The sequence below is a fragment of the Drosophila arizonae genome, chromosome 5, assembly GCF_054131065.1.
Source record: "Drosophila arizonae isolate 15081-1271.41 chromosome 5, UAZ_ARI_1.0, whole genome shotgun sequence".
In the NCBI taxonomy this organism is placed as follows: Eukaryota; Metazoa; Arthropoda; class Insecta; order Diptera; family Drosophilidae; genus Drosophila; species Drosophila arizonae.
In genome coordinates, this window is record NC_142925.1 from 17,317,958 (window position 1) to 17,332,995 (window position 15,038).

At 35.5% G+C, this 15,038-nt stretch overlaps 1 protein-coding gene across 3 annotated transcripts in view; it reads right to left on the reverse strand.

Moving 5' to 3' along the window:
* igl (IQ calmodulin-binding domain containing protein igloo) overlaps positions 1-15,038 on the reverse strand; it is a 54,736-nt gene that overhangs the window by 13,602 nt on the left and 26,096 nt on the right. For all 3 annotated transcript variants that reach the window (XM_018010634.2, XM_089469473.1, XM_018010636.2), the window contains exon 2: positions 1,608-1,802. In XM_018010634.2, coding sequence (XP_017866123.1) covers positions 1,608-1,802 — 195 coding nt within the window. The remainder of the gene's footprint in view (positions 1-1,607; positions 1,803-15,038) is intronic.

Below are 15,038 nucleotides of genomic sequence, written 5' to 3' on the forward strand. Positions count from 1 at the left end.
TTGATGATGAATACAAATGATGCCAAGCCTGATATCTACATTCATTTATCTATTGTTTTTGGCCTTGCGGCTGGAGTTTCTGCTCTTGAAGTTTATTTTGAGCCTATCAGATCTGTGGGAAAACTATATTAATTGTGATTTATGTTGGTTTGTTTTGGCAGCTGCTTCAAAGTAAATTAAATTTGAGTGTTATTGTTAGTTCATATTGTTCTTATTATTATGAAATGATTTTATTATAGTATTATAAAATACATTATCCAAATTATGCTCAATAAATTGCTATCTCACTCTATCGAGTATAAATATTTATTATTGAATATTATTACATTTCTGCATTTTTATATGGAAACTATATTCATAAGTCGAATCAGACTGCACAGATCTCGGTTTATTGACCAATTAGCATGGTCCGAATGTAAAATAAATTACATGCATACATATATATCAAGTCAATAATATATGCATGTTTATAATCTCTGTGAGAGAGAAATATATACTATTTTACTTTTCTAATTATTTTATTTAAAGTAATGCAGTAAATAATTATTTATTATATTAATTATTAATATAACGAGGTAAGGAATAATTTATTATATTAAAAATTAATATAATAGTAAGCGTCTAGGAGAAGCAGCTTCGAGCGCCGACAGCAGCTTGAGATGCTTCCCAGTGGAAATTTGGCTTGCCTTTGGCTTTCACTTTTCACTTGCACATGCCTGAACTTGTCGACGGCTCTAGTAAAAGGGAAAGTATAGCAGCGCAGAGTCTTGCAGCGATGATTTCGTCTCTCGGGAAAATGCTCCAGCATGAGCATGGAATTTACATAAGTAATAAGAAAACCTTTTGTGCCCTACGCTTCACTTATACAATGTGGCCAACCATGGCAATCTAAATAAAATACTTTTATAAAAGGGTTTTATTTTTATTTATTTATTTTTTGTTTTTAAGACGGATTTTGCTTATTAGAGCTTTAAATAAATAGAAATTAATTTTTAATGAATGGAATTAAATGCAGCTGCAGCTAAATAATCTGATTTTAATATCAAAACTATTTATTAATTTTTTATTAAAAATTAAAAAATAAATGGCAGCAAATTCTGTATAGCTTCAGCTCCTTCTCTCATTCCAGTTTCTTTCAAGCTTTCCCATTTCAAAAAATAACTCAACAGATTCATCTACGTTTGTCATCTCATTCGCAGCTCTTCAAATGTTTCCTCACTATTTGTAGCCTTTCTTAAATTACTTAAGCCCTTTTCAGTTTCTAAGAACAAACTGTGCCACTTTAATTACGGCTTTCATTCAGTATTCAAATATTCAAGATCTTCCCATTTCATAACACCAAAAAATAGTTTTAAATTTCTTAAATTTTCATCAAGGTTTACTTTTTTTTTATCATTTCCAGAGTCTTGTCATACATATCCTATTACAAGAGTGCTGCAGTTTTCATTATTTTTTTTTTATTTGTATTTCTCTCAGGGCTTGCAACGCTTTCTCAGTTCGTGGCTTTGTCAAAGTAAATATTTGGCGTTTGTAAACGAATACCGCAGTCTCAGTCGGCTTCAGATATCCTTCACACTTTAAGAACTTCAGCTTTGGCATTCACTTACCTTTGTCGTTCGGATCGAACTCAGCCTCGAGCTCTGCTTTGGTGGGCTCCGGCTCGGCGGCAGCAGCAGAGGCAGGGGCAGGGGCAGAGGCAGAGGCGCTGCCATTGTTGGTTGTAGTTTTGGTTTCCGATTTTTTCATGGTTTCTCTCACTTTGTGGCCTCGAAATACGGCTTGAATCTTTGTGGCGGCTTTGGCTGCAATCAAATGTATCAAATCGCAAAAGATATTAGGGAAAAGTCTCATCTATTATGGACAACTTTAGAGATACTTAAACTGAAACTTAAGTAAAAAGTTGGATTTTAATAAGACGCGGCACAAGTTTCTGTCAAAACTCTGTGACAGCTTTTCTTCTACCAAGCATTCGTTGTTGTTGTTGTTGTTCTTTTTATTTTATTTTTTTTGTGCTTTCCTTTGCCTTGTAATAACTTTTGCGCTTTCAAGTTTCGCAAAGCAATTAACTTCTAGCAGCGGACAGCCCACAGCAAAATCGATCGATTTCTGATTGAGCCCGCAAATTGTTGGAGCGTTTTCTTTATATTTTGGGCTGCCTGCCAGCTTGGCTAATATACTTGAAGCGTAACATCGTGTGCGTGTTCGGATTTTTGGGCGGAGACCATGCATTAAATGGCAGCTGTAGAAAGTTTACTATAGTGCATGGAGATACCCTGGAATGTGGCGTGCGTAAGGGGAGTTTCTATTTTTTATTGTTTCTTTATTAAGTTTGCTTTCAATATAAATTGGATTGTTTGCTTTATCACTATGTGTGTGTAGCACAAAGGAATTGCAATATATACATATATGGGATATCTGAGGCTTTCCATGTGGCGGCTTTTAGCCGGGTCAGCGTTCAACTTTTATGGCATTTTTCACGCAGAAACAGATACCCAAATGGCTGGCCTTGAATAAGTTATAATAAATTGACACGTAAGGCCTTTTTCGCCAGCACTATCACTAAAAGCAGCAGCAGCAGGAGCGGCAGGAGCAGCAGCAGCAGCAGCAGGAGTAGTAGCAACAACAGCAGCAAGCCGAAACAGAAACAGTTTTGTGGCTTGAAAAATGGTGTTGTATTGTGCAAGGCTATGTGAAACTGTGTCAGGCAGCCGGCCAGATAGCCTGGCCAGGTGGGTGGCAGGTGGCATGTGTCAGGGCGTGGCCAGGTGATACAGGCCACATTTTGCTGATGGCTTTGCCGGCCCTGTCAAGTGGCAGCCAGCTGCCCAAAGTGCTCCAGTCGAGCCATTAAATCATTCAATGGCCAGTCGTTTTTTTTTTTTTTTTTTTTTTTTTGTTGCGGCCAGATGCAACTATCTGGCTCAGACAGTTAACCAATAAACAATTAAAATAACTTACACTATTTGTAGGGGAATTTAAAGTCAATCGAAGTGCTGTCGGGCATGAATATAAATATGTAAAATTCACTGCATCGAGTGATATGAAATATGAATTGCTGTCAGCCCTAATAGCTTGATAATGGAATTAAATATGAAATAATTGCATTAGCTCTGGGCCACTCTAATGAAATAAAGTTGGAAATTGCAGCGATGAGAGCTGTCTCTATACATGATTTATGTCAATTTGGAATATTTAAGCAGTGCATGCAAAAAACAGCTAAAAGCCCGACACATTACATGAGTCCAAATGAAATTTTACAGTCAGCTCGCTCCAGTTGATAGCCTCGATTTTAGGGCAGCCATAAAGCTGAAGGTTATTAAATAAATTTTGCATGCGGCTCATTAAACCTGGCAAATGGAAAGCAAAAATGAGCCGCAACCGAGTGCTGCCAGTTGTCAGTTGCCATTGGGACGGAGCACTCGAGTGGAAATTAAAATGAATAACCACAGACACACAGGTAACAAATTTACACGTGTGAACGTATACACTCCTTTCTAGAATTAAATGAAAAAAAAAAATAATAAAAAACTTAATGAACTGTATAAGAACCTAAGTAATGCCATGTTCACTTTGCCCAAGCGTCCAATTTCAACATTTTTCCGGCTGTACAACGTGGCGTATGTGCAATTTGCTGTGCGTAAAGTCAAAGCACATCAACGTCAAAATATATTTAATGCCTAATTAATGTCCAAGTATATTTGGGCGCCAGACATGGTCGAAGAGAGAATCGTTTCCGCCTCCTGCTGTCAGCATCTAATTCAATTCTGATGCCAAGTGGAGCTGCTGTCGCTCGTGCTGAGCTTTCTTTGTTTATTGTTGTTGCATTTACATTTTGTTGCTGTTTTTGCAACCACTTAATGGGCATAAGCACGCTTAACTGGCAGCGCGGAATGAGTGCGGCGAACGGCCAGCAACTCTGTCCAAGTTAACTTATTTACATAATTAAAATTCATTAGCTAACGTGCGCTTGTCTCTGGCAGCAGCCTCGCAGTTAGTTTTGCTTTCTCTCTCTCTCTCTCTCTCTCTCTCTCTCTCTCTCTCTCTGAAGTTTGCTTTTAGTGGACGTGAATACGCAGTATAAACAAAAACACAAACTCTGATTAAAATGCAGTTGGCAAATGCGATTTTAGGTCCGCTGTGCGTAAATAAACTGTGGCCAAAGAAAAATAAATACCAAACGGAAGCATATTTCAAATAACAGGATATTATATTATATAAAAATATAGTTGTAATCCAGCAAAATAATTAATTATAATTAGCAAGAGCTAGCTTTGACCTTGGGCGAGCAGAACTTCACCCAAGACTAGGCTTAAGCTGGAACAGAATTTAAATCGCTGAGCCCCTCCAAGAGCAGAGCAACATGTAATATCTCTTATATAAGTATAAGCCTTTCTTTGCCAAGTCGAGTTTGTATATCCTTTGCTCGCTCTACTCGAACTCGCCTCCTGCCAACTGCCAACTGCCAGCTAGATAGAGCCTTATTTGTGTACTGCGCCCTGTAGGATGGCAGGTGATACTGGACTTAAGCCTGTAATCGTTACTCAGGCCCACTAACTGTCTCGTTTTATGGCCAATTTCACAGGGCTGGCTGCACAAATGACGTGCAATTTATTACTTTAATTAAATTGTAGACGTTGTTGGCGCTCGCGTTGCATTTTTATTGTGATTTTGTTTGCGCGCGGCACGATTTTGCTTAAAGTTCTATCTGAGGAAGAAGTAACTGGAGAATATGAAAACGAATGAGCTATGGAGGAGCAAAGTTGAGGCAGTGCAGCAGCAAACATCGAGCAGCTGTTTCCTGTTCGTGTTATTATTCTACGACTATGAAATCACAGTCATGGCCTTACCCATAAACCGTATGCTCGGTCGTGCATGCACCTTAATGACAGTCTTAAATAAATAAGCAGCTGCCCTTAGCCACAGCAGGCAGCAGGCAACTGGCATCAGCTAAATGGCCATGTTTTAGTCCAGCTGCCGGCCTGGCTTGCACGACAAGTTGCGTGGCAATGCCAATTGATAAATTTTGAATATTTCATTGGCGAGCAGTTTGCATTTACAATAATTTTGCCATATCACGTTCTCATGCGATCAACTACATCCACAGACCGGATGCATATTAAAATTTGCATTTCATTTTCCATTTAATTGATTTATATACATTTTTTTCGCTTTAAAGTTGTCAGATTAAAAGTTGAGTTTGCTCGGCGGCACGTGCTGTAAATCCAAATACAAATAAAATTCATACATAACCAGACTTGGCCACGTTTCACTCTATTATTTGATACAGATTCAGCTGTTGTTCAGCTCACGGAATTCGATTATAATGACACACGGCCAGCTCCGTGGCAAATATTGGCACAGCTACTGCGACAATAACAATCCAATAATAACAAACTGTCGATGAAGCAACTATTGATTGCATTCATGCCGTGAGCGAATTTTTATGAGAGCTGCAAATGGGGCATAGAATTGATAAACAACAACGCCAAACAATATCTGAACTTGGCAACACTTTCGCTACTCGCCCGCTCATAAATTAGCAAAACTCGGAAAACTATGACAAGTTGCTCCCATAAATACTGAGCTGAGTTATTCGCTTAAGTCAAATTATCGACCTTAATATCTATATGTACATATATAAATATATACGAGTGTCCGTTAATGAAATTGCATGAACGTCAACGAGGTGTCATAGCGCTGCGTGCCACAAGTTCATATATATAATTCAGAAAAACTCTTGCCCCATGCTTCAAGCATGTCCATGTCGCTCGCCCCTTAAGTGAATCTTTATGGCTCCAAGTTTTACTCTCTGTTTTGTTTATGTTTTTGTTCTTCGCTTTGCTTAAGGTAATTGAGCGACGGGAACTTAAATAGCTCTGCTGGGATTAAATCAGAGCTGGCCGTGCGAGGGTACGTAATATCACAAATGAGATGCGTTTAAAAGTGAATAAATAAATAAATTGGAATGTCACCCCTTATCCAATGGCTTACAATTCTTACTATATTGATTTTGTATTGTTATATATTTTTGAGAGACAGAGCAACGAATGAGTTGTAATGTGATGGGAATAGTCATCTATTATATATGTGGGAGTTGAATAAAAATAGAAGTTAATTGACAGCATGTTCAACTGGGAATCAATTTAGATAAGTCAGTCGCTAAGTGGTAAAAACTGATGATAAGTGAGGACATTTATTGATAGCTGGGATAATAGGAGAAGACCGTTGATAACTATAGTTAGCAGCGAATAACCGTGGATAACATCGAATAGCAGCGGATAACAATGGACAACAGCGGATAGCTGCGGCTAACAGTGGATAAGCGCGGAAGCTAAGGATATCCGCGGATAACTGACTGGGAATAACGTGCTAAATATGGATACCTCAGGATAACTAGAGATAGCAGAGAGTAACAATGGATAAATGAGAACAGCTGCGGATAACTCAGGACAACCGTGAATTTCAGGGAAAACCGAAAGACATACCAATACTAATATATGTTGACTCTATTGAAATTTGTTTACAAATTCTATATCCAGACATGTTGCTCTTTACTTCCAACTGAATATGATATTATTATGAAATGAATGCGCATTTCATTATGAAATTGTTCATTGAGCATTTCCATAATTGTCAATGAAATAGAATGAAGGAAATACATGAATAAATTACAGATAAATAAGTAAGAAAGAAATTTTGCAGGAGAAAATACCCTGTAGCTTAAGATAGGAGTATATTGACTTGATGGTGTAAAAAGTATTTTTAGTAGAGATAATACTAAACTATAGCAACTAACTAACATTTATATATAATTCGAATAAAGAATAGAAAATCTATCTTTGTATAAACATAAATTTTATTTCATATATCAGACAAAAGATATACCTATGCTAAAAGTAGATAATAATTTGCCTCTCATCCACTCATTCCAGTGTGCACAAAAACAATATACATGCAAACCTATGTGCAGACAATCAATTTCAATTAGGCAGCAAGTTGAGCGCTTAATTCGACAGTCAACACTCGATCGATGCGCTGATTGGCAGGCTGTGTAAACTTTCGACAGCTGCTCGAAACGGGCTGCCCGTTGGCATTTAAATGCGCATACGCTCCGTATGCCAGCCAGCCAGCCAGCCAGCCTGCCTGCCACTCTGTCAGTCAGTCAGTCATAGAGAAGTTTCGAAAAGCAAACAAATGCCAGAACTATTTGATATGCAGTGCGCATGGTTTTATATTTTATTTTTGTTGAAATTATGAAGATGCCTCGGCGTGCAGGCAGCAGCTAGAAGCCTATTGGGCCAGGGTCACGTTGGTCACGTGCCAGGCCAAAGAAATCCATTTGTTGACAAAATTTGATTACGTGTTTTGGGGCGCTAAGCCTTAGCAGTTTTCTTAGCGATTTGTGAGGGAATATGGCGAAAAGTTTTCATTTTAACAGAAAACTCTACTTAATTTATTTTCGAACTGCAATTGCTTTGTTTAATTAGCGAATTTCGCTTAGAGTTTTTAGAGCCCACGCAAATTTAAATTTAAATTTATTTACTTTTCTTTTTAACAACTTTATCTACTTTAGCATGCGCAAAGCTGTTGCCTGCAAACCGAACGGAACTTTTTCCACTTCCTTGACCGTCCATTACAACATTTCCGGTCTATTTATGAACTCGGCAGCAACTAGAGAACAACAACACAACAACAAATGCTCGCACATATTTATTATTAAAATGTTGTTGCTCAAACCTCGCACTGGCAAAGTTTGCTGCCAAATTAAAAATGCCCAATGGCCAATGGGCAACGGGCGATGGGCGCCAGCGCTGCAAAAAAGTTGCCCAAAAACGAATATTTCGACAATTTATTTCCATTTCTGTGCTTATTTTTCCTTACTTTTAACTTTTTTTTAAACAACACGCGCTCGACCTTAGCCAAACTATGTGGTCTAAAAAGCGCTCAAACTTCAGTGGAAAAGGAAATAACATAACATAAAAGGCTTTGGGGCAGAGCTGGACGTAGACGACTTGCAGATACTTTGTAAGTGTGGGTAAAATAAAATAGAATTGAATGTTGAATATTATCCATAATGAAAAATAATAATAATAAAACTAAATAATATTAATAAAAAAAATAATAAAATATATAAATAAATAATAATTTTATATAAATATTATAAATAGACTAAAAGTTGTTATAAGTACAAAAAAAGGAAAAAAAAAAAACAAATATAGTTCATATATAACATATATATGTATATATATGATATAACATAAAGAACATAAAAAAAGTTTTTTAATTAAAAACAAGTAAGAAAGCTCCAGTCGAGACTGCTCGACTAGGAGATACCCTGAACCCTGCAAGCTGATATTCTAATCATTCTGCACTTCTTTTATGCACACATACATACACATGCATCCACACGCACGCATAAGCCTGCGCTCTGGGCTGCGCTGCAGTGTTGGCAATATTATGAGAATCTATTTGTTAAATAATTTCTTTTGTAGACATACGATCTTAATGAAACTTGTAGAGCGTAATCATATGGTGAATATGTTTGTATATTCCAAAGCCCAAGTCTCTAGTATTTGAAATACGCTTTTTACAAAAGTGATGGTGAGGGGGTGAATTTAAGGGTGGGGGGTAAATTTTAACAAAAACCGAAATTGTATAAATTGCATATAAGCATACATTAAAAATTTGGAGACTCTAGCAATAAGGGTGTAGAAGATATAATTTTATAACTGGTTTTCGATAAGGGTTTTTATCGATAAAAAAAGATCGGGATGAGTTATCGAATTTTAATGATAAACTTGATATGCGCGCTGTAATTACGGACATTTTAAAAAAAATTTGAAGTCTCTAGCTCTTATATCTTCTGAAATCGACGCGTTCATACATACGGACGGACGGACGGACGGACGGACGGACGGACGGACGGACGGACGGACAGACAGACGGACAGGGCCAAATCGACTCAGCTCGTCGCCCTGATCAAGAATATATATACTTTGTTGGGTCTGCCACGCCTCCTTCTGCCTGTTACATACTTTTAACAAAACCATTATACCCTGATTTCCCATTTTCAATGGGTTCAGGGTATAAAAATTGTATTAATAAATAAAATAAATAATAAGTAATAACTTGGCATAATAAATATTATAAATAAAAAATGTATTTTAAATAAACAATACAATTTTTGTTTAATTTTAAAATTTATTTATTTTGTTATCAAAAATAAAAAATAATTAATTATATAATAATAATTTTTTAAATATATCAATATATATTGCTTAATTTCAGATTTGTAGAATAATTCAGCAATTATTAAATAAATAATATTATAAAGAAATATCATTAAAATGTTTTATTATTTTGACTTATAATGTATGATTTCAAAAAATTTCACAATATATCATAATGAATATTCACACTCAGAAAACCTAGCATCAGCTGAGTCTCAGTTATACCCTCAACGCTCACTCAAAGGGTACACAAAAAAAAAAAAAAAACTGGCAAACAAATGTAAAAAACACTTCTGCTTCTGCTTTTGCTGCTGCTGTTTCTGTGGCTCTTATTAATAAAGAATACACTCAAATGCAAAGAGGGAAGTGGTTACGCTTATGACTGCTGTTGCTGCTGCTGGAGCAAGTGCCATTTGTGCTCCTCGAGCTGTTGGGCGTTCGTTGTTGGCGCGTTAAGGACAATTGAAACTGAAACTTATGACGCCGATGACACCAGCAGGGCCACATAAAAAGCAAAGTGCAGTGCTACAAAGGCCAAAGTTCAAGTAAAGGTAAACGTGCGCCAGGCATGCCAAAATGCAATTTGCTGGCCAGTTCTCATATTACCGTAATGTTTATGGAATTCCGCGAGAAAATTGCAATTGAAGCCTTTCGGCGGCTCATAAACGAAATTGTGCGACAACTGTTCCAGCAATCGCAAACTGCACCATTTCGCCAACTTATAAAATCAAGTTTTAGACTAATGAGAAAACACACAATTCTTAGACAATATTTACAAAAGTTTTTACTAAACCTTAAACTACATTTAATTGAACTTTAATATTTTTTTTAGAATTTAATTTTATTAGAATTTTTATTTTATTTATTTATTTCAATTTTCTTCATTAAAATTTGGAATTTATTCTTGAGTATTCAACGAGTTTTTATTATTAAAAAGTTTTTCAATCATTCAAAACGAACTGTCAACATAATTTAAATCCCAAATTCCATAGCTTCAGATTATAATACATGAATTCTATTTAGACTCCGATATAAACTGTCGCAACTTAAGAGTCGTTCTACCTGTCGCACCTGTTGATACACAAACTCATTGTGCCATCGAGCAGGTGAAATGGCTTCTCATTACGTAATGAGGGCAGCAAGAAAAAAAGTAAAGAAATGAAATTAATTTAACGCTGACATGCGAAAATTTAATTTTCACATCGTATAAAACTTACGACACGTCACGCTTGCATTGAAAATATGTTCTTCCTCTTCTTCTTCTTCTGCGTCACTTTGTCGGTTGCTTTTCATTTTCATTGCAAGCTGTAGAACAGTTTCCGTGGATTCTTTGTTCTTGCGGCCATTTCAGGAAAGGCGCTTGTGCGTAAGCACTTGGTTATTGTTGCTGTTGTTCTTGTTGTTGTTGCTGTTCTCTTACAATAGTTGCTGCCTTTGTAGTTGTTCAGCATTATTGTTGCTCGATGACCAAGTTTATATTTATTGTGGTAATTTATACCTAAACTTACAGCACGCGCACAGCTTTGCATTTCATTGTTTTATACCGCCATTTTGTATAGTCAGTGGCACGTGTATTACTGAATATATTACAGGTGAACATACACACACACATGTATGCACATACATATATCCATAGGCAAATGTGCCTACATTTATCAGAATGTGATTGCAAAATAGTTCTGAGCATATAATAACCTCTCCACTGAGGTTATTAAATCAAAGTTGAGTAACAAAATGCTGACAAGTGGAAGCAAGTGAGCATGACTGGTCTAAAAGAGTAGATTAAGTGGCTAGAGCATGGGTGAGAGCTTCAAGTTGATCAATTTAAGAGAGTCAAGGCTCTATTACAGACTTTTCTTTTTTTTTTTGCTCAATATTTTCCTTAATCTATTCTTGAATATAATGAATATATTATTTTATTTTATGTATTTATTTTTGCTTGTTATTTTTAACTCTTTTAAATAAAATAAAAAATATATATTTGACTCTCTTAAATATAATATAATATATAATATATAAATCAACTGTTTAAAATATTATATTACATATAAAATTAAAATTAACTTATTTATTTATTATTTATGAATTATAATTGTTTTAATGATTTTTGGAATCTATTAAACGATTTATAATGGTGTACCATATGATTAAAAAAAAAATTATTTTTTAGCTTTGACCACAATTATGAGTCTAAATGAGCCTGCCATCTCTCAAGCCAATTCAGATGAAATATGACATATCAAAAGCTGTTTACAATATGTTCTCAACAACCCTACTTATCCTTCCCTAAACTACACACGATTTGTATGTATGTATGTCTCGTTGACATAGACCCCATTGAAATGGTAACTAAATTAGATTAGCCATAGGTTATACGTATATAGTGTAAAGAGAATAGTAGAATAGTAAGCAGCCGAATGCCTGTTAAGCTTGATCTTGAGCCAAGCTGAATTCTAATGCACAATTTTGTTGTTGCGACATTTCAATTGCATTTGCTTTGCTACACAAGTTATATGGCTTGACCAGGCACTCAATTAGGCAGGAACACGGAATTAAATTAACTCGACGCTGTTTCCTGTGCCCCAAAAGAGTCATATCAAAAGTGCCAGCCATTCCGCTAAAACCGAGCGCCATTCGGGCCCTGATGTGGGCCAAGGCAAACATTGAAGTGTAAACAAACGTGGGCTGGCAGTTGAGAGCGGAACAAGTCTCAAGTGTCGCTTTATGGGGCATGCTACAACAATGGAAATGAAAGAACAACAGCTCATCAATAGCCCAGGACAATACTAACATCAAAATGGAATAGAGTGAACCATGGCAAAGGCAAGTGAAAGACGATGAAATACCCCGTACTTAAACGAATCGTATATTTTAAAGAATTTTAAAGTAAATATTTAATTTGAGTTAGATGATATCAATATAAAATTCCAGAAAATGTGCTTTAATAAAATAAATATAATCTAATAAGTATTTCTTGTCTTCTTGGTAACAGAAATCCACTGAGATTAGGTTAGCTAGAATACCCGACAGATAGCAAAACTTGTTAAACAAACTTTCATTCTGCTTATATACCCATGCACGCTTATAGGGTATAACTAAAGTAGTCCTTTAGTCAAAAGTGCTTACATAACAGCAACTCGTGAGAGAAACTAATATGTCATACAAGCACTTGTTAGCCTAAGCCCAAACTACTTCAATTTAAGTATGTTGCCTAGGCCCAGAAGCAAGCTAAAATGCCTTCTTTGCCAAGTTAACTCTAGGGTATCATAGCAAAAGCGACTCGCTTAGCAGGCGTAAAGCGGCAACGCATTATCAACACCAACTAACTAGATGGGCGTCGATATGGAGTACCCAGAGAGAGTGGGAGAGGGTGTGGGAGATGAGAGATACACATAGAGAGCATTATATTTTGATGGCTTAAAAATGCTTGCCAGCAGCGTTAACTAATTTCCGCGCAGCGCCGCAGAGTGGGCCCCATAAAGTGGCGGGCACTAAAGCTGGCAGCCTTTTGATTACCAGCTCTGCGCCCAGTCCAAACTAATCTCACACGCAACTGTATTTGTATTTATAATGTATGTGTATATTTGTTGCTGTAGCCATTGCTGTTGCTGTTGTTGTTGTTGTTGTTGCTGCTCTTGCAAAAGTCAACACACAGTGAGTTGGCTAGTTCGACTCCTGCACAGAGTCAACTGACGCCGCCTCGGAATGTTTGCCAACTGTTTGTCGTTGCCAGCGACATTTTGTGCAAATATTTTGCAAGTATGCGAAGCACATAATTTGTAAAATTCAATTCGACTAACTTAGTTTGATTCGACACTTTTAGCATGCCTTTCAGCATTAGAACGTGGTATTTGGCTTTCCATTTGAGTCAAAGAGCTAACCTTTTAGCCATGTCAATAAAATTGTTTAAATATATAGAATATTTTGTAAAATATAAATAATATTTTTAATAATACTTTTTAGATAGGAAATAAAATATATTTATTATATGCATAAATAAAAATTATTAATAGAACAAATTTTTACATTTTAATGGAATTTAAATTTATTAAAATTTTAGGAATTGTATTGATGTTTATTTTATATAAATCAGATGCCAGTATTTTAGTATTTTATAAAAAAATAAAAATTAAAAAAAAGTGTTATATAAAGAATTTTTTCTATATTTTAATTAAATCTAATTTCAATTTATTTCAGTCTTTGTTATAACTACAAATTTTTGTGAATAGTATTTTACGACAATTTAAGAGTTCAGGCTAAAAAATTTCTGCTAAGATATTTATTTACATACATACATAATTATTTGAAGAAAAAATAATTAAATTTAAATATATTGAAATTACGAACTACATTGATGTTTATTTTATATTAATGAATAACAATAAAAATATTCTAAAAATTTAATAAAAACTACTTAAAATGCAAAATTCTGCAACTTTTTCGGCATATTGTTTATTTTATATTAATTGAAAAAAAAAAAAAAAAAAAAAAAATGAGAAATATAAATGCAAATAATTTTACATAAATCAAATATACAAATTATATTTGGCAAATATGTAATTAATGCAAACAATGCAGAGAGAATGCTCTCAACATTCCACAAACTAAATAGCAAATATTTATACAAGTTGAATTTCTTTAATATCTTAATTCAAATGCCAACAAGACTACATTCCACAAATATAATACTGATTGATGTATTTCATTTAGCCATTGCAAGCATACATTATTTCAACACATTGAGCATGCCTGGAGACATATGTCGTCGAATTATCGAATTTAGTAGCCAAAACTATTCGAATGAATGCCAAAATAATATTTATTTCTTATTTGAATAGATAAGGTCCGCACTAATTGGCTTGCCTTTAAGCCTTCTATCTGTTCATTGCCCCTGGAGACTTTGAGCTGCATTTGGGAAATTGGGAATATTCTAGCACATTGATTTCGTGTGCGAAATTACAGTTTTCATTTTATTTGCATTTCATGTTTGCGCAATTAAATATTAAAATCAATTAAAGCCCTTGAGCTAGCTCTCCGTTTCTCCTGCGTAAGCCCACCCCCCCCCCCCCCTTCCTCCACCGCGCATGCATCTCTGTTTACACTGCAACAATTTTTTGTGAGCTCCGCCCCGTGGGCCATTTGCGCTCAGGTTTGTTTGCCGTATAATGAGAAAATGCAGCTTGCAGCTGTGTTTCAAATTTAAATGAAAAAACAAACAAGGACAACAAAATTGTTTGCTCAGCACTTTGAGGCGTGTTCCGAGCGAGAGTCGTGTCGGTCTTAAAGGCGATGAGGATGCAGGATTTGTCACAAAGGAATTTCTAATGACAGATGGCAAGAGTTTAGCTTAAAGCATAGCTGAAAATTCAATTTGATATATGATTTATGAATTTTGTTTAGTTTTTAGCCAACTAAATATTAAGCTCACAGACATTTTAGATATTTACTATTTGGCTTACAGAAAAGTGCTAAAGTTTTCTACATTGCCTTGAATATCTTCATCAATTTATTGCGCCACTTTAGTAAGAGCTTTTCATCTGAACCACTTCAAAGCAAATGCTTACAAATTCTTGCAAATTCTTGGCAAATTCTACCAAATTCTTTCCAATTAAGGCCGCTAAATCTGATTCGCAACACACTGAAAATCTGCCCTCCAAATCTTTAGCATAAATCACTCCCTAAGCATGGCCATAAACATAACCACGCTTCTAGCCATGTTTGCCTTTTCCTGCCATCTCGTGCATAGTTTCTGTTTGTGTTTTTATGAATTGTTATGCGCTTCCTGCTGTTTGTTGCTTCAAGAATTTG